Source organism: Vulpes vulpes, chromosome 2 (assembly GCF_048418805.1).
Source record: "Vulpes vulpes isolate BD-2025 chromosome 2, VulVul3, whole genome shotgun sequence".
Taxonomy (NCBI): domain Eukaryota; kingdom Metazoa; phylum Chordata; class Mammalia; order Carnivora; family Canidae; genus Vulpes; species Vulpes vulpes.
Genome location: NC_132781.1, coordinates 1622047 through 1642825, shown reverse-complemented (window position 1 = coordinate 1642825; position 20779 = coordinate 1622047). Strand labels below are relative to the sequence as shown.

General features: G+C 63.8%; 1 protein-coding gene across 1 annotated transcript; it reads left to right on the top strand.

Annotated features, from left to right (window-relative positions):
- Nucleotides 1-7697: 7697 nt before the first annotated feature.
- CHMP6 (charged multivesicular body protein 6) lies at nt 7698-13860 on the top strand. Its single transcript, XM_072746376.1, has 8 exons — nt 7698-7836; nt 10132-10241; nt 10378-10465; nt 10542-10628; nt 11383-11448; nt 11691-11771; nt 12128-12182; nt 12844-13860. Exons 1-8 carry the CDS (start codon nt 7774-7776, stop codon nt 12897-12899), a joined length of 606 nt encoding a protein of 201 aa, XP_072602477.1. The 5' UTR covers nt 7698-7773; the 3' UTR covers nt 12900-13860.
- The last annotated feature ends 6919 nt before the right edge of the window (nt 13861-20779 follow it).

Genomic DNA, 20779 nt, shown 5'->3' with positions numbered 1-20779 from the left:
CCGGCTGCGGCCTGGTGGCTCGGGGCCCGGGGCCGGGGGCGGGGGGGGGGGGGGGTGTGGTCGGCTGGCGCCGCGGGGGGGGGGGGGAGACCTGGGTGCGCCCCGGTCCCGCCCGAGGCCTGCTTGACCTCCACACCCGCGGGGCGGGGCGCTGGGGAGCAGGGGCACAGGGGTGCAGTGCGGGGAGGCTCCAGCGCCCTCGTGTCGCCCCGCAGCCAGCACAGACCAGGGGCCACCTGAGTCCCAGGACGCAAGGTCCCCGTCCCTGCCGGCGCGGGCTTCCCGGAGGAAGCGCTGGTTGGCTCCCCGGGGTGAGGGGTTCTGGAAGGAGGCTCAGGACAGGGTCCCCAGGGCAGCCGGCAGGTGGGCTGCGGCAAGAGGCAGGCAGGAAAGAAAGGGGCCAGGTCACGGGAGCAGCACCGTGGGTCCCCAGATCGATGACACCCCCGTGCAGTGGGACCCCCAAACCGTACCGGTCTGGAGACGCCAGGCCGCTGCAGCAGGATCCCGGGGGACACTCCATTTCCCCCTTTCCCAGCTTCCAGGAGCTGCCGGCATCTAGGCTCCGGGCCCGTGTCCCCTGTCCCCATGGCTCTGAAGCTGACCCTCCACCTCCTCTTCCAATGTGAAGGCCCAGGGGTGTGGGGGCAGGGGGGACAGTCTCCAACACCCCGAAGCCCGGTGCCCTGGAGGCACGGCCGGAGCAGGACTCGGACATCCTTAGGGGCTTTAATCCGCCCACGGCTCCCTCTGTCTACAAGGCCGGGGCCCCTCGGGCCAGGGGAGAAGGGGTCGGGAGGGGCAGAGGCTGCAGCTGCTGTGCTGGGGGCGTCGCCATGGAAACCCGGGGCCTGAGCACTGCAGCTCCAGCTCACGCGGTGACGTCGGTGCTGTGCAGGAAGGACACCCGGGCCCCCGCGCCCCCTTCCGCACAGAAAGCAGCGTCTTCCTACCAACAGACGGAAAGTACTATTTTCCGGCGCCAAGACTTGCGTGCAAAGCCGGTGCTCACGGACACGGACACGCTCCCACGGGCAGAGGTGGCCACCGGGGGCGCCAGGGGCCCTGTAGTAGACCCGCCCCCAGCCCCAGTCCGGCGGCAGGGCAGGGAGGGCGGCGGCCTCCAGGTCGGCGTCGGGTGGGGTCGTCCTGCGGGGCCCCCTGGGGACCCGGCCCCGTCCTGCTGGGGGCCTCCTAGGAGCGTCCCCTGGGCTGTCCTCACCGGGTGCTGACCGCGCCCATCAGCACACCCAGGTGCAGAGGCCCCCCGCCGGGTGCCCAGGCCGCCGCCACCTGTCCCCGCGGGCACGAGGCGCGCACGGTGATGCCAGTGTCGGGCCGACGCGCCCTGCACGGAGAGTGGGGAGAGGGCCCTGGGGATTCATCCGAGACCAGCCCGGGGCCAGCCCGGCCGCCCACGGTGCCCAGTGAGCAGGGGTCAGCGCTCAGCCCCCACGGCCCCGTTCTTGTCGAGGTTTCCACCAGGGGCTTGACCTCAGGCCTTTGCTAGGACCTGGGCCACCCGCTCCTCCTCCTGGGGGGGACCCCTCGCGGTGGCCCGGCCGCGGACAGGCTCTAAGCCGCCGTGCGGTCAGCTCCTCGGCTGACGGGTTGCGGGCCGTGGGGTGGCAGCGTCCCCGCTTGTCAGCAGCAGGACGAGGAAAGGCCCCTTGGCTCCACCAGGCGCGGCGACATGGGCCAAGGGCAGGCCCTGCGCCCCCCGCCCACCTCGGGGGCCAGCACATCCTGGGGTACGGCCGTCCCGAGCCCCCCACCGCGCACGGCAGCCTCCCCACGGTGCCCTGCGCACCCGGGACCCTCCGGTCAAACCCCCGGGCGCCTTCCCGCAGACCTGGGGGGGCCGCCCCTCCGACGCACGGGGACGACGTGCGAGGGGCTGCGAGGTCGCCAGGCAATAATGAGAAGGCAGGCCTTGGGGGGCTCGAATCTCCCTGTTTCAAAACTTCCTACGAAGCTACGATGATCCAAACAGCGGTGCTGGCACGAGGCCGGGCTGCCGGCAGGGGAGCGGGACCCAGAGCCCCCCACCCCGAGCGGAGTGCCAAGGCCTCCAGCACCTGCCTTGCACCGAGGTGGACACCCCCCGCATCAGGCTAAAGGCGGGGGACAGCTGGGCCTGCAAGCCCCAGAAGCCGAGTGCAGGGGATCCCTGGGTGGCGTAGCGGTTTGGCGCCTGCCTTTGGCCCAGGGCGTGATCCTGGAGACCCGGGATCGAATCCTACGTTGGGCTCCCAGTGCATGGAGCCTGCTTCTCCCTCTGCCTGTGTCTCTGCCTCTCTGTCTCTCTGTCTCTCTTTCTCTGTGACTATCATAAAAAAACAAAACAAAAAAAAGAAGCCGAGTGCAGGCGCGCTCTCAGCTCCCACCGCCCGCGAGAACCAACTCGGGGGTCGGGGCACAAACACAAGAACTGAACCCGCCAGGCTCGTGGGGAAGACACACGGGGAGTCGTCAGGCCCTGCAGCCCGGGGGTGTGCGGGGGCACCAGAGACACCCGCGGCGAAAGAGGAGGCGGTCGGACTTGACTGAGTGACACCGTTTGTGCATCAAAGACATTTTCCAAGATGCAGGGAAGACAAGCTACGGATGACGGTTCTGCATTAGGCGTGCAAACCGTGCGCCTGGAAGGCTTGACTGCCAGAACACGCAGCCCTCAGGACTCCGCGGACATCAGCGAGACCCTCGGCGTCATTAGTGACTAGGAAAGTGCGAACAGGTGCCACCCCACACCCGCTGGGGCCACCCCACGCCCGCTGGGGCCCGGAACCCACACAGGCCACCGCCGGGGCAGCGGGACGTGCAGGAGCAGAGCAGCGCGCTCGGCTCGAAACCTCGGGGAGCACAGGACGTGGGAGCATGTCCGGGGGCCCGGAGGGGAACAGACGCCCGCGGGGCCCGGGCTCCACCGTTCTCGGCAGCGCCCCTCGCCACAGCGGGGACACAGCCCCGGCGCCCGCGGACGGGCGGGTACAGGTGGGTGCACAGGCCGTGGTCTGAGGGCACCAAGCCAGTGGCAAACCCGCCCCTGGGCCGGGCCGGCCGGGGGAGGGGCAGGCGCGCGGCCACGTGCTGTCCTTCAGCAACATCCGGGCTCAGGCCCCGCAGAACCGCGGCAAGACCAGTGGCTCCGGGCGGGCAGGGGTGATGGGAACGTTCTGGAGCTGCCGGAGGTCGCGGAGGCACCACATGCCCTGAATCGTCCACTTTAAAATGGTGAATCTATGCGCCGTGAATTCCACCTAAAGAAACACAAAACCCCAAGACAGAAGCGCGAGCTCGCGCTGGGGCGCCGCTTCGGGGTCTGGGTCTGGATCCGGCCGCGCAGGCGGAGAGGGGCTCCCCGAAGGCTGTGCCGGGGGTGGGGGGCACCGGGCCACCTGCACCCTGCGCCTGCTCGCCAGGACGCCCGGGGTTCCCGGCCCCGGCCCTGCCCCCGGAGCCGCTGAGCGACCTGAGCGAACCCAGGTGAGCGCGGCCCTGCCCCGGGGCCAGAGCTCCCGCCCCCCACCGTGCCGGCCCCCACCAGGGCACCCTGACCCGGGTCTTCAGCACCCCACACCCCCCACCCCCCGGGCAGGGACCCGGCCAGGGAGCCCTCCACGCGGCCCCGCGGCCTGCTGGGCCCCCGACCTGCGAGGACCCCTGGACCCGCGGCCCCCGGGGCGGCAGGTGCTGGCGGGAGAAGCCCCGCGCGGGGCGGGGGCGCGGGGGCGCGGGGGCGCGGGGGCGGGCGGCGGTCCCTGCGGGGAGGCGGCGCCCCGACGCCAGGCGGTCCTGCAGCGCCACCGCGTGGCCGCCCGGGGCTCGCCGCTGCCCGCGCGCAGCGCCGCCCACCTTCCTCCCTCAAGGCCCCAAACGACGTGTCTCGGCACCTGACCTGCTGCGGTCCCGGGGCTCCGCTGCCGCGGGGCCTGCAAACCAAGCCTCTGCCGGGCCTCCCCGGGGCCTCCCCCCTGCAGCTCCCCCCCCCCGGGCCTCCCCGGGGCCTCCCCCCTGCAGCTCCCCCCCCCCCGGGCCTCCCCGCCGCAGCCTCCCCCCTGCAGTCCAGACCTCTCAGAGCTTCCCTTCCCCAGTCCCCCCAAGGATGCCTGCCCCGGGGCCCCCACAGGCCCACCCCCAGGGCCGCTCCAGCGTCCCCAGCATCTCCTGGGCTCACACCCAGTCCCTGGGAATTTGCCCAGATTCTTCTGATTTCTTCCAGAAGATTCCTTGGCTCATCCCGCATTTCCCGCCGTTTCCTGCTGTGCCTACTGCGCCCTACGCCCAGGACCCCTGACCGGGACCCCTGGCAACGCCTCTCACGCCCTAGGGCCCCGTCGGCGCTGCGCCTGTGCCGCCCCCGCCACCCCGGCTCGGCGCCCGCAGGACCCACGGCCCACACGCAGGTGCAGGGACCGCCGGCCTCTGGCGGGACGGTGGTGAGCACGTGCGTGGAGCGCCCGCCCCGCGGCCCCGCCCTCCCGCCGCGGATTGGCCCGCTGCGCGCACCGCAGCCAGGCTCAGCCAATCAGCCTCCAGCCCCGCCCGCGGCCACAGCCGATTGGCCCGCGGAGGGCGGCCAATCCGAGCGCGGCCGGAGGATGCGCAGCAGGTGCACCGCGGAGACCCCGAGCCCCAGGTGGTCCCCGCAGCCGGCTCGCCGCGTCTCAGGTGCAGCTTCTGTCGCCTGCTCCAGAAGGCCTGGGGTCACTCCGGGGGGCCGCCAGCGGTCCTGTTGCTGGTGCCCCCCACGAGGACCGTGTTTTCCTACCAGCGCCCCGGGGGGCCACCACATCGGGATTCCAGGCTACCTTCCATGCTTCTCCTGAGCCCGTTGGGGGCCACAGGCCACCCGGGGGCGGGGGGGGGGGGGCTCGCGGCAAGTGAGACGGGGCAGGACGCCGGGGACGGAAGCCGCCCTCTCCGACACCTCGCGTTCCCTCGGGCTGCGGAGTTTCGGTGTCCCCTAGATCCAGTGACGGGCCCCCCGCCTTCATTCCTGCCACCCCGTCGCTGGTTTAGAGGCACTGACCCTGCATTACACACACACCTTGGGCTTGAAATGCCGAGAGGTGCCCCGAGCGAAGCAGGGCGATGCGGGGGTTCCCATAGCCTCTAACCCAGGAGAGAGCCTCGAAGGCTGAAACCCAGAATAGGTTATAAGAAGTGGTGACCTCATCGCTGTGTTGCAGGTTGAACTGCGTCCCCTCAAAATGCAGCTATTGAAGTCCTAACCCCCGTTCCTCTGGACGTCATCTACCTTGGAAGTAGGGTCCCTTGCAGAGGTAATCAAGATAAGAAGAGGCCCCTGGGTGGGCTCTGATCCAGTATGACCGGGACCTCGTGGGAAAATCTGGACACAGCCACGCACACAGGGCGGCTGGAGGCAGGTGGTGCAGGGACAGGCCAAGGACCAGCCCCGGTGCCAGCGGACCAGGGCGACCCCCTTGGGGCCCTGCCCACACCTCGCCTTCCCGCCTTCAGGCCTAGAGACCACGCGTTTCTGTGGTTCCCGCCCCCTGGTCTGTGACAATTTGTCACGGCAGCCCCGGCGACCACGGGGCCTGTGAGGGGCTGGGCAGCCGAGTTGTGCTCGCCAACGTGGCCAAGTGCGTCTGTGACTGCCGGCCGAGGTGCTCCCGAGGCCGGGTTCTGGGAGCCCGAGTGACAGCTGCACAGCAGCGTGGGGGCCGGCGCCCGCTGGTGACCTCTGACCGCCCGGGGCAAGATCACATCTTTTAAGCCGATGAGCGCGGTGCCTTACATTCTCAGGGCCAGGGCGGATTCAGATCCGAAAAGCTCGCGGCCTCCAGAGACCTTAGTGCTTGGGCGGGACGAGGCGTCCGGGAAGCGCCCCCCCCAGCCTCGCCCCACGCTGCAAGGACTACGGCCTGCCCGGCCAGCTCGGAGCCTGGAGACGGCTGAGGATGGAGATGGAGAGGAAGGACTGTGCCCCCCACCCCCGTCCCTGTCCCTGCCCCCCCCCAGTCCCCACCCGCCAGCCTGGGGACCCTCCTGCCTGTCGGGGACAGCCCCTCACGTGGGCAGTCACTACCAGGACACTGGTGGTCCTCGGGACCCCACCCCGAGAATACCAAGACTTCACTGGCTCAAACCCGCAGCCACGGGGGGTGCCCGGGGGGGCAGGGCAGGGGCTTAGGGAGACAAGGACACGGTGTGAGCTTGTCAGGTGCGGCCCCCTCCCTGTGTCCCCGAAGCACACCAGCCTGCAGAGGCCCTGAGACAGCCCTTCGCGAGACAAGCTTGAGAAGCTGTCCGTGGGCCAGGGATGACGGTAGAGGCGCTGCCATCACAACTGGGTCCCCCGATTTCCCCCGGGGACCCGGAGGGGCCGGGCCCAGAGATGAGGGAGGGGCTTGTGGGAGCAGCGGTCACGAGGGACCGTGCTGGGACCTCCAGCATCCGTGGAGGACGTGATGGCTGGTCGGGCCCCTAGACCCGAGCAAGCTGCACAGTGTGGGAACGCTGGCCCCGGCCGTGGACAGAATCATCCAGCTCGGCCCAACGTCCCCAACAGAGTCCTACGTCTCCCCTGGCCGAGTCAGGTCCAGGGCGGCCGGGAGCGAGGGCAGGTCGGGCCCTCACTTCACCCTTGCGCTGGTGGCTCCGACCGTCAGGCCGGGCCCGCGGGGAAAGCTGTCCCGGCTCCCGTGACCCCGGCAGAAACCCCGGTCTCCAGGCGGCTGGGTTCCAGAGCGCGCACCCGGAGAGATGGGGCCGTGTGGCCTGTGACCCGGCCTTGAGGTCGCGGGGCATCCTACTGCTGGACGTGAAGGCCTACGGGCGGGCGGTGGATTCCGCGGCCCCGCGCCTCTCGCGGCCCAGGGGCGGCCTCTCCTACCGACCAGCTCTGGCTCTCGCCTCGGACCGTGTGTCGCCGCAGGCAGGCCCCTGCTGTCCTAGCAAGGCTGGACCTGCCCTGGCAGGCGGCTGCGGCCCCCTAGGGGACCCCCGGCCAGTCAGGGGGTCCGGGATGAAGTATGGGGCAGCCCTAGAGCGGTGGCGGCACCACGGACAGGACTCCAGGCCTGGGGGCCCAAAGCGGACTTGGGTCGCCCCCACGAGCGCTTTCTCCTGCCTCCCGGCCGGTGGCCCAACGCCAAGTGGCCTCGGCATCCGGGGTGAGCCCGCGGCTCAGCAACTCGGACCCCCGAGCCGGGCCGCTGCCCACGGCCGCTCGGTGCCCGCGGAACGACGGACCCCGGAGCAGCCCACAGCAGCCCAGAGCAGCCTGGGGCCCAGCCAACGAGGCCGGGGCTGCTGTGCTGGGGCCGCGGGGCTGCCCGGAGCTGGCGCGGCCCTGCGGCCTCGGTTATGGGGTCTATGGGGTCCCCGCGGCGGCCGAGCGGGGCGCAGCGCGGCCCGGAGCCAGGGGAGGGGATGCTCCGCGCCCCGAGGCCCCGCGGAGCCCCTCCCCCCGCCCGGGCACAGGGAGCCGCAGGGGACGCGGAGCCGTCAGGTGCGGCCCCGGGGGCGGCGGGGAGGCCGCGGGCTGAACAGAGCATCACCGACCGCGGCGTCAGGGGCCCCTTCGTGCCCGAGAGCCCCGCTGCAGGGCTGCAGAGCCTCCGGGAGGTCACGCGGCGCGCACGTCTCAGTGGCCGAGGCCGCAGGGGCGGATTCGAACCCGGGGACGTCATCGCCGCGCGCGTCGCCCTCCGCGGCGCCTGGTCCCGCGCGGCCGCCGTAGGGGGCGGGGCCCGAGTACGGAGGCCGGAAGGGCGGCGGGGGCGGGGCGCGGGCCGGGGCGCCATGGGCAACCTGTTCGGCCGCAAGAAGCAGAGCCGGGTCACCGAGCAGGACAAGGCCGTGCTGGTGAGAGCGGGCCCGCGGCGCGGCGGCTGGGCGGGCTCCTGCGTCCGGGCGGCGGCCTCCGAGCTCGAGCCCCGCGCTGCAGGCGCCCGGGGTGGGGGGGACGGGCCGGGGCCGGGGCCGCGCCGTCGTGGTCGCACCTGCTCTGCAGGCGGGCGCGTGCTCCAGGGGGCAGGTCCCGGCCACGTCCCGGGTGGGGGCGGGGGTGGGGGTGGGGGCGCCCCGCGGGGTCCCGCTCCGCTCCGGGCTGGGGGTGGGGGCGGGGGCCGCGGCCCGAGGGAGCCCCGGGTGGAGGCCCCGCCCCTACTGGAGGCCCCGCCCTCTGAGCCCCGCCCCCTACTGGAGGCCCCGCCCCCTCTGAGCCCCCTGGTGGAGGCCCGCCCTCTGAGCCCCGCCCCTTGTGGAGGCCCCGCCCCTTGTGGAGGCCCCGCCCTCTGAGCCCCGCCCCTTGTGGAGGCCCCGCCCCTTGTGGAGGCCCCGCCCTCTGAGCCCCGCCCCCTCTGAGTCCCGCCCCCGGAGCCCCGCGCCCACTGCTGCTCCTGCCCGCGGAGTCCGCGGAGTCCCGGGTAGAAAACTTCGCTGCTGCGGACAGACCCGGTGTCGGGAGAAGTGACGCGGCAGGTGGGGAGTCGGGGGGCGGCGGGCGGGGGTCCTAAGTGCGAGCGGAGTTGACTTCTTCGCACGTCGTCTTTTCTAAGCTGCTTGCAACGAAAACCCGTTATTTTTGCACCGAGAGAGAAACGAATTCAAGCGACAGATGATTTTTTTTCCCCACCTTGGCTTCAGAAGCCCTATGTCATAACGGGTTCTTAGCTGAAGTTCCCCAGAGGAGGGAGAATCAGGCACAATTGTCCCTAAAGATCTGAACAGCGTTGGGTGCTGAGCGGGAGCCGGATGGGAAGTCGGGCAGGGGGGCGGCAGGGGGGCAGCGGGCCCTGCTGGTCGCTGCTCTGCACCGGGAAGCCCCCAAGGCGGGCGTCGTCTCCCACTAAGGACTCCCCTCTGGGTTCCTCTTGGAGGAGGCCTTGCGACTTGCTGGGGATTCAGTTTGGGGAACAACGAGGCTTGCAGGGTTGCACACATTAAAACAAACTACTGCCTGATGGTTTCCTAAGACGCTCCGAGCCCAGTGTCCGTCCGTCCCGTGACCCTCTGCCGACACTCCTTGTTTTACAACGGGGGGGTGGGGGGGGGCAGCCTGGCCACACCTGCTTCTTTGGCTCGTCTTCAATACTTTGTGCGCACCCAGCTGGGACAGTGGCCCGAGGGGTAGGGGTGGGTGCCCAGGTCCTGGGGAGGAAGGGCAGCCAGAGCTGAGAAGACGGGGCGGCAGGCTGGCCACGGTGTCCCTGGGCCGTGGGGCCAGGAGACTGGGCACCCTGCACTGCAGCAAGGAGAGCGGCACCATCACAGAGCCTGACCCACAGGCCCCGTGGTGCAGTAGGACCAGGCCCTCGGGAGAACGTGCTGTAGAGGGACCCTCAAACAGGCCCCTGCAGACACATCTACACTGCTGAGTGGTGTCTAGCCATATGGAGTCTTAAGGATGTACCTAGCTCACGACTTAGTTAACTTCATTAATTCAGAGCAATCGATCCTAAGGATATAATGCTACGTATGAGAAATGCCCTGTGGCTGCAGGTGCTCACCATAGCATCATCAAAAATGAAATTTGGAAGAGACGTGAATAGCCTAAAATAGGGTAGAATTGACTGGCATGTGTAAATGACCACGCATCCTTTCTGGGACGGTACCTGGGGGTCCCAGGGGCTTGGTGAGATCACGCAAACAGTTCACCCAAATGAAGCCGGGATGGAAGGCCCCAAACCCTCGCTGGGGCCGGAGGCATGGTGCCTTCTGGTGCCCTTCCGTGTTGTCTCTGAACCTTCGAGGCACCGGCAGCACCCTGGCCTGCCCCCAGAGCAGCTATGGCAGTGCCGTGCGGAGATGCGCTTGTGAGCATCAGCCCCCTGCGAAGGGCTGCAGATTGGTCCCCACCTCGGCACTGTGCACGGTGGGGCCGGCTCACTCTGCGTCAAGGCCATCCCGGGCATCGCAAGGCGTTGAGCAGCATCCCCAGCCTCCACCCACGGGGCCAGCAGCACCCGGCTCATGACAGCCGCGGACGTGCCCAGATACTGCGCCATGTGCCCCGGCCCCTGTGGAGAACTGTTCGGAGGGTGTGCTGCCAGGGGCGGCAGTCCGAGCACCTCCAGGCTGGCCGGGCCGGGTGCCGGGTGGCCCGCGGGGCCCGGTGCGGGGAGGCCGTGCTGTTGACCTCGGCCTGCTCTCTCGCAGCAACTAAAGCAGCAGCGGGATAAGCTGAAGCAGTACCAGAAGAGGATCACCCAGCAGCTGGAGAGGGAGCGGGAGATCGCGAGGCAGCTCCTGCGGGACGGGAAGAAGGAGTGAGTGGGGCCCAGGGCAGGCTGCGCATGGACAGGCTCCACACCGGGGGTGGGCTGGCCCAGGAGGCCGGTCAGCGCCGGGCAAGGCCGGCCAACGGCTACGGCTGCCGGCTCACTGCTCGGGTTCCCTCTGCAGCCGCGCCAAGCTGCTGCTCAAGAAGAAGCGGTATCGGGAGCAGCTTCTGGACAAGACAGAGAACCAGATCAGCAGCCTGGAAACGATGGTAGGCGAGCGGGAGCGGCGGGGAGCGGGCGGGGAAGGCGGGCCCCTGACGGCCGGGTCTGCTGCGGTCTCCCCAGGTCCAGAGCATTGAGTTCACCCAGATTGAAATGAAGGTGGTGGAAGGGCTGCAGATCGGAAACGAGTGTCTGAAGAAGATGCACCAGGTAGGTCCTCGCAGGGTGGGGGCAGAGAGCTTGCTCCTGAGCTCACACCTCGGCCGGGAGCTGTCGTGCCTGGCGGGAACGTGCGAGAGGGTGATGGTGTTGGGGGCAGACAGACTCGGGTATTGGCCTGAGGATGGGGTGATGGGCAGAGACGATGAATTGGGTCTGCAGATGCTCGAGGGACTGGAAGAAAAGCCTGGTGAGGGTGCACCAACGGGGTAGTGAACTCATTGGGAGGGCTTCCTGGAGGAGGTGACCAGAGCCTCGTCCCAGGAAGCAGCATAGGGGTGGGTGGCAAAAGGAGGGTGAGGCCCAGAGAGGCCATCTCCTGATGAGTGGACAGCAGGGGCTACACGGGGCGCCACGGCCTCCCAGGTTTTCTGACCGTCCCTGTGGTGCTGTGCCTGCCACTCAAGCTAAGGAGCTACTGTGAACCCAAAGGAAGTCGAGTCAGCTGCCCAGAGAAAGTTTTTGACGCCGTTTTACTTATTTCTACCTGGACCTGCTAGGGTTGGTTGGGGTACCCGAAGGCCTGCAGCAGAGGCCAGCAGGAGTCTGAGCAGTGCACTCAAGGCTTCTGAAGAGACGGGTCTTGACAGCCCTGGAGCCTCTGTGCGCAGGCCCAGCCCACGGCAGAAATCGCCAGAGCTGTGTGTCCACGTGGCCCGGCTTGCGCCCTGCAGTCCAGGTGGTCTTACCTCGGGGGTTGGTTATGTGCCTCACTGACGGGACCCCCACGCTCTGCACTCATTAGGTGATGTCCATAGAAGAAGTGGAGCGGATACTGGAGGAGACCCAGGAAGCCGTGGAGTACCAGCGGGTAGGTGTCGCTTGGTGTTGCTGGGTCACGGGGCCCCACCTTCCACCAGGTGCGAGCGCACCTGCCGCCTGGGCGTGCCCAGCGACCACCCTCGAGGGCCGCGCCCCCCAGGCCGCTGGTGGTCACCTTCTCTCAAGTGAGGAGGGCCTTGAGCCACGGGCTGTCTCCTTCCTCCACAAGGGGGCACTGTACCCCCTGCCCCAGCCTGGCCGCTGTCCTCACCTCTGCTCCTCCTTTTGCAGCAAATAGATGAACTATTGGCAGGAAGCTTCACTCAGGAGGATGAAGATGCCATCCTGGAGGAGCTGAATGCAATTACTCAGGTAAGGACAGGGCACGGTCGCTCGGGATCAGACCCCCAGGACCAGGCACGGTCGCTCAGGGGATCGGACCCCCAGGAGGCCCCTGCCCATTGTGGTCGTTGGCCTTAGGTGAGCACCTGCATCGGGCTTCATGTGAGTACACCACTCTGGCTTTGCAGCTGGTGTTCCTAAAATAACTAGAGTTTGTGCTAGACTGAGGTCTGGTTCAAAGCCTGTGCTCCTGCCTGTCCAGGGTCTGACGAGGGATCTCCAAGGAAGCCCCCTGGGGTCATTCCAGTCTCAGAGGCGCTCTGGAGCTGTGGCACAGGAGGTCTTGTTCAGGCTGTGTCTACAGCCTCCACCCTCTTTTCTTGCAGGAGCAGATAAAGCTCCCAGAGGTTCCTTCGGAGCCGCTTCCCGCAAAGGAACCAGGTACGCTTCTTGTTCTGTGCTTTGGAAAACAGTGAGTTCTAGAACAAAGCAAAATCCCCCAGCTGCAAGGTCCTTCCCTTCCCGCTTGGTGGGAGATCTGGGCAGGTGAGCTTGCCGAGGCCAACTCGGGAGGGTTGGGCCTGGATTCTGGGGTGGGGGGTGACTTCTAAGAGCCTAACCCCATTCAGACAGGCGTATCCCACAGACAGAGCTGGGAAAAGGCCGTGTCCAGCCCAGGACGAGCTGTCCTCTAAATAGCAGGGCCCTGGGCCGAGCGGCCCTGCAATGCTGCTCTCCGCGGGGGCCCTGCATGGCTGCTGGCCTCTCCACGTTTCTCTCTGCCCCCCTGCGTTCCTCCTTCACGCCAGGGCCCTGAGTGCTTGAGCCTTGGACCACTCTGTTCGCTGGCACTGCCTGTCAGCCCCGCAGGCTCTGCCCAGAGCCCACTGCCCTGGCACCTGGCTCCTTGCCACCTCCCCTCCTTCTCTGGAAGTTTCTGCTGGTGGGGTCTTGTATACTTGACAAATACCTCTTTTCTTTTCTTTTCTTTTCTTTTCTTTTCTTTTCTTTTCTTTTCTTTTCTTTTCTTTTCTTTTCTTTCTTTTCTTTTCTTTTCTTTTCTTTCTTTTCTTTTTTTTTAACTTCTTTCTTTCCTCCACAGAAAAAGTTCCCATCAAGGCCAGGCCCAAGCAGGTGGACCTGGTGGCAGCCTCCTAACTGGCCTCTTTGCATGGGACTGGCAGGGACTCCCCAGAGACTGGGGCCCACAGAGTTTGGGTGCGTGGCCAGCCCTGACCCGGCTCCCAGGAGGCCGGCGCCAGGCCAGGCCGGTCAGGTGCTGACGGCGCAGCGTGGTGCACACAGGGCTTGATACCAGGATGACTCTACGGAGCGTTGCCCTGGCGCTGCTGTCTTGCTCTCATTTCTGGATTAAATGGCAACATTTGGACCCTCCAGCCAACACAGCTCTGACGCTGTGGTTCCCACGCGGCCACAGGCAGGCCCAACGCTCCTGGTGCCGGCACACTCCTGTCCCTGGCCCCGCGAGGCTCCACGGGCTGCCTTCTCTGCAGCCCGCTCTCTCGTTTGGAGGGCGCGTCGAGCCTAGCTTCCTTGCCCTTCCTTCCCTCGCTTCTTCCTGCTGCTCCCGACAGCGGCCCGGCAGCACAGTGGAAGAGTCCCTGCCTTGGCCTGGCTTCCTGACCTGCCCAGTTTCCACGTCGGTTCAGGGCTGGAAACCTCCCCTCTTCTGTGTCGGCGTTCTGGGGCGTCGGGCCGGTCGGGGAGGACGCACCCCTGCTGGGTTGGTGGCTGCAGGAGCCCCGACCAGTCCCCGTCACATGCGGCTGTGCACGCAGAGGCGGCCCCACCACAGAGGGACGTCCCGGGGAGCCAGCAGTCTCACTGGAGTCCCTGGAGGTGCTGACGGGGCCTGCTCTGGTGGCCGCGGCCCCGCTGCCTGGGACCCTGCCGAGCACCCCAGGCTCTCTGACCCGCCGTCTCTGAGTCATCAGCTGCGGGGCAGAGGCTGTGGAGGGTGGTCGCGGCTCCCTAGTTGACGGTTCATCTTGGTTTCAGACAATCCCAGTGACACGTCCCTCCCAACAAGAACAGAAAGGGGACCCTCCCAGCCCCTCGAACAGGTCAGCCCCCTATTAAAGTCGATGCCTGCATGGTCTGCTGCCTTGTGGCGTGGGGTCCATGGGAACACCTGGGTGCGTTAAGTGTGGCTCCTGTCCTCTAGCATCCCTGAAACAAGGCCCTTGCCCCTGCCAGGGCATTCACTTGAGGGCGCCTGCTGGGGCGACACCCCATGGGGCTGGGCAAGGACAGGCGAAGGTTCTCGGTGCACCCAGCAGGGCTCCGCCGTCACCTCTGGGCAGCTGCCTGTAGCAGAGTGCAGGGGAGCAGTGTCCTGTCCCCTTCCGGTGGGACAGACCCTCGTGGGCTCACTCACTGAGGCGGCCTCAGACCCCTTGGGGTGAGGGAGCGGCGTACCTCTGGGAGGGCAGCGGGCTTGGAGTCCCGGTGCCCCAGGGAGTGAGCAGACAACAACAAGGAGAGGGATGGGGGGGTCCCACTTAAGGGGACCACTTAAGAGGGGGCTTCCGTGCCCTTCACTCTGAGGGCATGATGGGATGCAGCCAGAAGGGCGATGAGCTGAAAATTCAACCTGGATTTGGGGTGTAATGCATGCCTTAGCCAGGAGGGGGCTGTCTGCCAGCTAATTTGGGGGATTTTGCAGGAAACTGCAGTGCCAGTCTGGTGGCTGGGCCCCCCCCCTTGTTTTTGGTAATCCAGCCACCTGTCCCCAAGATGCACAGTGCCCCTGGGGGCAGCTCTGATAGGCTAGGAGGAGACCTTCCATACGGTGACCCCATCCCACGGCCGCTGCCGGTCCCGGGGCATGGAGGGCCTGGGCAGCCTGGCTGGGGGAGGTGCCCCCCCTTTCCCTCTTCCCACCAGGACCCAGGGGGCAGGGTTGTCTGCAAAGCCTGCCTTTTGCCGCACACTGACTGGGCCCCCTCACGGCTCGCAGTGGGGCTGCACGGTGGGGCGTCAGGGCTCCGATGCCCTCTTGGTGTTCCCCTAGGGAACCTGCCCGGGTCCACCCAGCCCGCTCCCGGGGAACCACCCGCTCCCCGACGTGCACCCTGCAGCATCATGGGCTTCCTCCTGCCCCGGGCAAGGGGCACCCTCATCTCCTCTGAAATAGCCCAGAAGTTGGAGAGGGAAGCTTATCCTCTCAAAGTCCAAGAAGTTAGGTCGTATGTACCCATTAATCATCTTTTTTCTTTTTACACATTTATTCTGTTTACCTAGGAAGGTGTGGCCCTGAAACCCAGCTTGACCTTGAGCTGACTCCTCGGCCCTGGCCCTAGAAGTTGCCTGGCCTGCCAGCGCCTGTCAGTGTGTGTGTGTGTGTGTGTGTGTGTGTGCGCGCGCGTAGGGAGCTGGGGTGACCTCTCCTGCCAGCACAAGCCTCGCATTGACCCTGCCCAGCACCGAGCCCTGGTCCTAAACCCCAGCGACTTGACCCTGACCCCACTTCATTCTAACGTATGGGGCATAGGGCTCAGGAGCACTACAGTTGTCTGTAGCGGCGGCAGAGCTGGTGTCCTGCTCAAGATCCCTGGGGGCCGGGAAACCGGTGGGAGGGGCTAGCAAGGGGGCCAGGGGCCATCAGACTAGAGAGGACTACCTGGGGAGCTGGGACAGGAAAGGGCAGGGGGGAGGACGAGGCATTGGGACCATTTTGGTGGGACACACATTTGTCCCCAGTACAGGCATCATGGAAAGTATAAAAGCAGGGGATGGGGAGCTGGGAGAAAGGGGCGCCCAGGATGAGATGGGGGCACCCTGGATCACCTGTGTGCCCTGCCCTGGGGAGGCACTGGCCCTCTCCCCGTCTACGGCCACCCCAGAGGGTCTCCCTGACACCTTGTCCTACCCAGAGAGGGGATCGGGAACACGGCAGAGCGTGGGGCACTGTCCTGACGACACAGGGGCCTCGGGTGGCGCTGGCTCCCTGTGTGGTCACTCCCTGGCTACAGACGCGCGGGGAGGCCCCGCCACACTGGCCGCTGGAGGCAGCAGAACCTGTGGCATAAACTAGCCAGGGTGACAGGCTGCTGAGACAAAAACCAGTGTTCTCCGGAGGATTATGACAGACCCAGAGCCTACACAACACGGCAGCCACGATGCCGGATTTACAATCCCAAGTTACTCACCTACAGAGAATTAGGAAAACGTGACCAGTTTCCAAGGGAAATGACAATCAACAGATGCCAACCCTGAGATCCAGGTGGTGGAATGAGACACGTGAACACAATTATCAAGACCATGTCACAGAAGGTAAAGTTAAACACGCTGGAAACACGGAAAGATCTCAACTGGCGGGGAGACAGTATACAAAAGAACAAAATGCAAATTTCAGAACTGAAAAACCAAAAAAAAAAAAAAAAAAACTAACAAGCTCAATAGCAAAAAGGAGGTATCCAAGGAAAGACTCTGAGCTGGACGATCGGCCAAAGGAAATCCAGCCTGGATAAGAGATGGGAGTCTGGGGGCAAGCCCACGCCTCGGGGGCCTGTGAGCCCGGATGAGAAGGTCCAACGTCGTGTTACTAAAATCCTGAGAAGAGAATAGAGCAGGGGGGAGAAATTTTTTGGAGAAAAACTGGCCAAAAATTTCTCACATTTGAAGACCTCAATTTATAGATTTAAGAATTGCAGTGACCTCCAAACGGTAAATCCAAAGAAAGCCGTGCCTAGACGCACCATAAACTGCTGAAAACAAAGCAAAGATAAAAATCTGGACGGCACTAGGTAGATACGAAACCTGCCCAGAGGAACAACAGTCCGAACATGCGCTTGTGAATCAGAACCCGCAGACGCCAGAAGACGCAGAAACAGGATCTTGAAAGTGCTGGAGGACAACAGTCAGCCCAAGGTTCAGTGAGTTATGAAAACATGCCTTGGGGAGGAAGGAAAAACGAAGACGCTCTCAGGAGAGGGGAAGGGAAGAGTTGGTTGTGCAGAGCTGCTCTAAGGAGATATAATGACACTCGTCAGGCCGCCAGGAAACGATGCCACACGGAGATGTGTGTCTTCGGTAATGGAGGACGAAGAGAAATGGGCAATATCTGAGTACATCGAAAAGATCGTTTTCCCTTTTAAGTTTTTAAAAAACGTGCTGTTGAAAGCAAAAATTAGAACACACGACTTGTGAACGCACAACTGGCATGGCGGGGGTAAGGCCTCTACGGTTAGCTCCCAGTCCGCCGTGAAAGGATAGCGTGTATGTTGAAATCCCTAGTGTGACCACTAAAAAAAAAAAAAAAAAAAAAAAAACAGAGATGCAGCAAAAAGTCTGATGGTCAAGTGGAATACTAAGATTGTCAAAGAATCCAAAAGAAGGCAGGAAAGGGGAACACAGGTGGACAAACAGAAAAAGTGGTAGATCTACATTCAATTATCTTATTTTTTAAAATATTTTATTTATTTACGATAGACATAGAGAAAGAGAGAGAGGCAAAGATACAGGCAGAGGGAGAGACAGGCTCCATGCCGGGAGCCCGACGTGGGACTGGATCCTGGGGCCCCAGGATCACACCCTGGGCCAAAGGCAGGTGCTAGACCACTGAACCACCCAGGGATCCCCCTCAATTCTCTTTTAAAGATGTTATTTATTTATTCACAAGAGACACAGGCAGAGGGAGAAGCAGGGTCCATGCAGGGAGCCCGATGCGGGACTCAATCCCGGGACCCCAGGGATCACGCCCTGGGCTGCAGGCAGATGCTCAACCGCTGAGCCACTCGGGCGTCCCTACATTCAATTCTGAATAACTACATAAATATAAACAGTCCAAATACCCCAATTAAAGACAGATTGTCAAATTGGAATTTAACCAAAAAAAGAAAGCCTGCCTATGCTGTCTACAAGAAGCCCACTCTAAATATAAAGGCAGGGAAAAAATCAAAAGATGGGGAAATCTATCCTGGAGACAAGACACGAATCAAAGGGAAGCTGGCACGGTTACGTCACCGTCAGACGGTGGAGGTTTCACACCGAGGGTGAGTACCCACAGCCACAGGACTTCAGCGCACAGGAAGCAAAGCCTGGCAGGACCGCAGGCCCGATGGGCTGTCGGAGCTCAGACCCTCACCCGCCGAGACAGGCCCCCGGACGGAGCGCCCGCAGCGGAGCACGCGTCCCTTCCAGTGTGCACGGAATGTGCGTCACCATGTGCCGCGTCCTGGGCCGTCCTGTAAACCCAGGTTTTTTTTTAAAAAAACTTGAAATACTACAAAGTATGTTCTCAGACCATAATGTAATGAGTCAATGACACATCTCTGAAAGATCCGCAGATACTAAACAATGAATGGGGTAAAGTGCAATTCGTAAGAGAAATTAGAAAATATTTTGAATGAAAATGAAAACATTAACATTCATGAACTGTAGCAAGAGCAGTGCTTTACCTCTAAAGGGATTCGTAACACTGAACGCCTACTTTTAAAAAGGGGGGAGTTTCTAATCAATGAGCTAAACCTTCACCTTAATTAATTAGGGCAAATTCAATCCAAAGTGATCAGACCAAAGGAAATAATAGCAGAAATCAATGAAGACAAAACACGAAATAAAAATCAATGAGAGCAAAAAGGAGTTATTTGGAAAACTCCGTGACTCTGATGAACCTGGGCCAGAGTGATGGGAACAAAGGAGGCACAAATTACACCAGGAATGAAAGGGAACATCGCTGTAGACCCTATAAACATTAAAAGGACATTAAGGAAATATTAGCTTGATGCCTGTAAACTCATCAATTTAGAAGAAATGGACCAATTCCTTGAAAGCCCCACACAGCGCAGCACAGTCGAGGCTGCACGGATGGGCCGCGCACTCGTATCTGCTAAAGAAATTCAGTCTCAGGGATCCCTGGGTGGCTCAGCGGTTTGGTGTCTGCCTTTGGCCCAGGGCGTGATCCTGGAGTCCCGGGATCGAGTCCCGTGTCAGGCTCCGGGCATGGAGCCTGCTTCTCCCTCTGCCTGTGTCTCTGCCTCTCTCTATGTCTATCATGAATAAATAAATAAAATCTTTAAAAAAAGAAAAAAAAGAAATTCATTCTCACCAGACACTGAAGGGAGACGTCCTAGCAATTCTGCACGAACTCGGGGAGAGCCAGAGATGGAGTCCGGCCAGCACCCGGCAGGAACACAGGTGCACAGTCTTCAGCAAACTATTACGCTGAATCCAGTGTAGAAAGGGTTTCTATCCTGGAGTAACTTGACTCTGGGATACATCAAGTGGGGTTTATCCTGGAAATATAAGGTCAAGCTATGACGCAATGCAATCCACAATATCAACAGACTCAAGAAGAAAGTCTGAGGACATCTCAGTAGATGCAAGAAAAGTGTTTGACAAATTTCAACATCTATGATTTAAAAAAAAAAGTAGCAACTATGAAAAAAGGGAACTTCTTTATAAAGGGCATCCGCAAAACCCTACAGCTGACAGCATGCTCATGGCCAAGGGCGGCGTGCTTTCCCCGCGAGATCGGGAACCTGGCAAGGGGGCTCCTCTGACCACTTGTACTCAACATCACGTCGGGGTCCTCGAGCATAACTGAGAGAGAAATAAGATGCAGCCATGTCGGGAAGGAAGAAAGAAGAGTTTCTAGTTGCAGCGGGGAACCCGAAGGAACCCACGGGAAATCCCTTACAACTAGCCAGCAGGTTTGGTGAGGTCGCAGGCGACCCGGTCACCGTGCAAAATGCCACATGCATTTCTATATCTACCGGCAACAACTGGAACCACTGGAAACACATGTAGACGGGAACCAGGCTCCCACCATCCAGGATGGAGAAGCACGGGACGGGCCAGTGCTCCCACGACGACAGGGAGAGCTCGCCCCGTTGGAGCACCCGACAGCTGCCATGTGGGAGCACTGCCGCGCCTGCTTGGAGAGTGTGATGGGACTCCTGGGACTCCGGGCACTGGCCCCTGTTGTAGGGCGCGGTGAGGACGCCACAGCCGGGCTCCCCTTGACACAGCCTTAGAAGGGCCCGGGCCTGCCAAGAGGAGCGAGGCCTCTAGTGGCTTCCACGGTGTAAACCCCCTGCCTGGAGACCATGCATGTGGCCCACAGATGCACACACACGTCCTCAAGTGTGATCTGGGGACCGTGTGCGGTGCTCCTGAGTCAGAGCAGGTGTCAGATCCGCCTTCCCGGGTCCGCTCCTCTCCATGGTGTGGCAGGCTGGCCCGCCAGGGGACAGGGAGGCTGGGGGTGCAGGGGCAGCGGGGACCCGGGTTGGACCACTGCGTGATGGGCCCGGATGAGCGCCACGCACTCTCCAGACTCCCACCGCCTACCACCTCCTCTTCACAAAGCCCTTCGTGCTCAAGCCCGGGCTCTGGCCTGTCAGGACCGCGGGTACAGCGGCCCGGGGGGCGGGGAGGCAGGGAGAGCCCCTCCCAGGTCCCGGCCTCCGGTGACAGCCTGAGCCTAGAGCTGGTCCTGTGGGCTGGTGGTTGGATGCCTCGGGCAGGCTGCTGGCGCCTGGTCCCCCGGCCCCTGGCCCCCCCGGCCGCCGGCCTGCCAGGGCTGCAGATGGTGGGCTCCCACCCAGGGCTCCGCAGGCAACAGCTCAGGACTTCAGGCCCTGCGGGTCTGAGGGCAGCTGCTCCCCCAGAGCCCCTGGCGGGGGGGGCTGCAGGGCCGCACAGACCTCTTCCCCCCAGGAGCCCAGGCCCCTCCGCGCCCACGGCCTCAGGGAACCGCAGCCCAGAGCACAGCAAGGGAGCGCGGGGCGCAGGACCCTGGGTCACTCGGAGCCACAGCTAAACACAAGTCGGCAGGTGACGCAGGTGACGCAGCGCTTCCCGCCTGACACGCGCCACCGACCGACGACAAGCGGGCACGTGAGGTTGGCAGCACCGGCCCCTCGGCCCCGAAGGCAGAGTGCTCCTCCCGGGCAGCACTGGGCCGGGGAGGGGACGCAGAGCCCACACCGAGGGGGACACATCGGGGGATTCCACGCACGCCGACCCCGGCCACAGAAAGGCTGCCGGCAGCTGGCGAGGGGGGCGCGGGG

What these genes read in the sequence shown, in the direction of transcription:
- CHMP6 (XM_072746376.1), top strand. Translation starts at nt 7,774, where the DNA reads ATGGGCAACCTGTTCGGCCGCAAGAAGCAGAGCCGGGTCACCGAGCAG. An exon ending in GTCTGAAGAAGATGCACCAG is followed by an intron (nt 10,629 to 11,382) that starts GTAGGTCCTCGC and finishes TGCACTCATTAG; the next exon opens with GTGATGTCCATAGAAGAAGT. An exon ending in GCTTCCCGCAAAGGAACCAG is followed by an intron (nt 12,183 to 12,843) that starts GTACGCTTCTTG and finishes TTTCCTCCACAG; the next exon opens with AAAAAGTTCCCATCAAGGCC.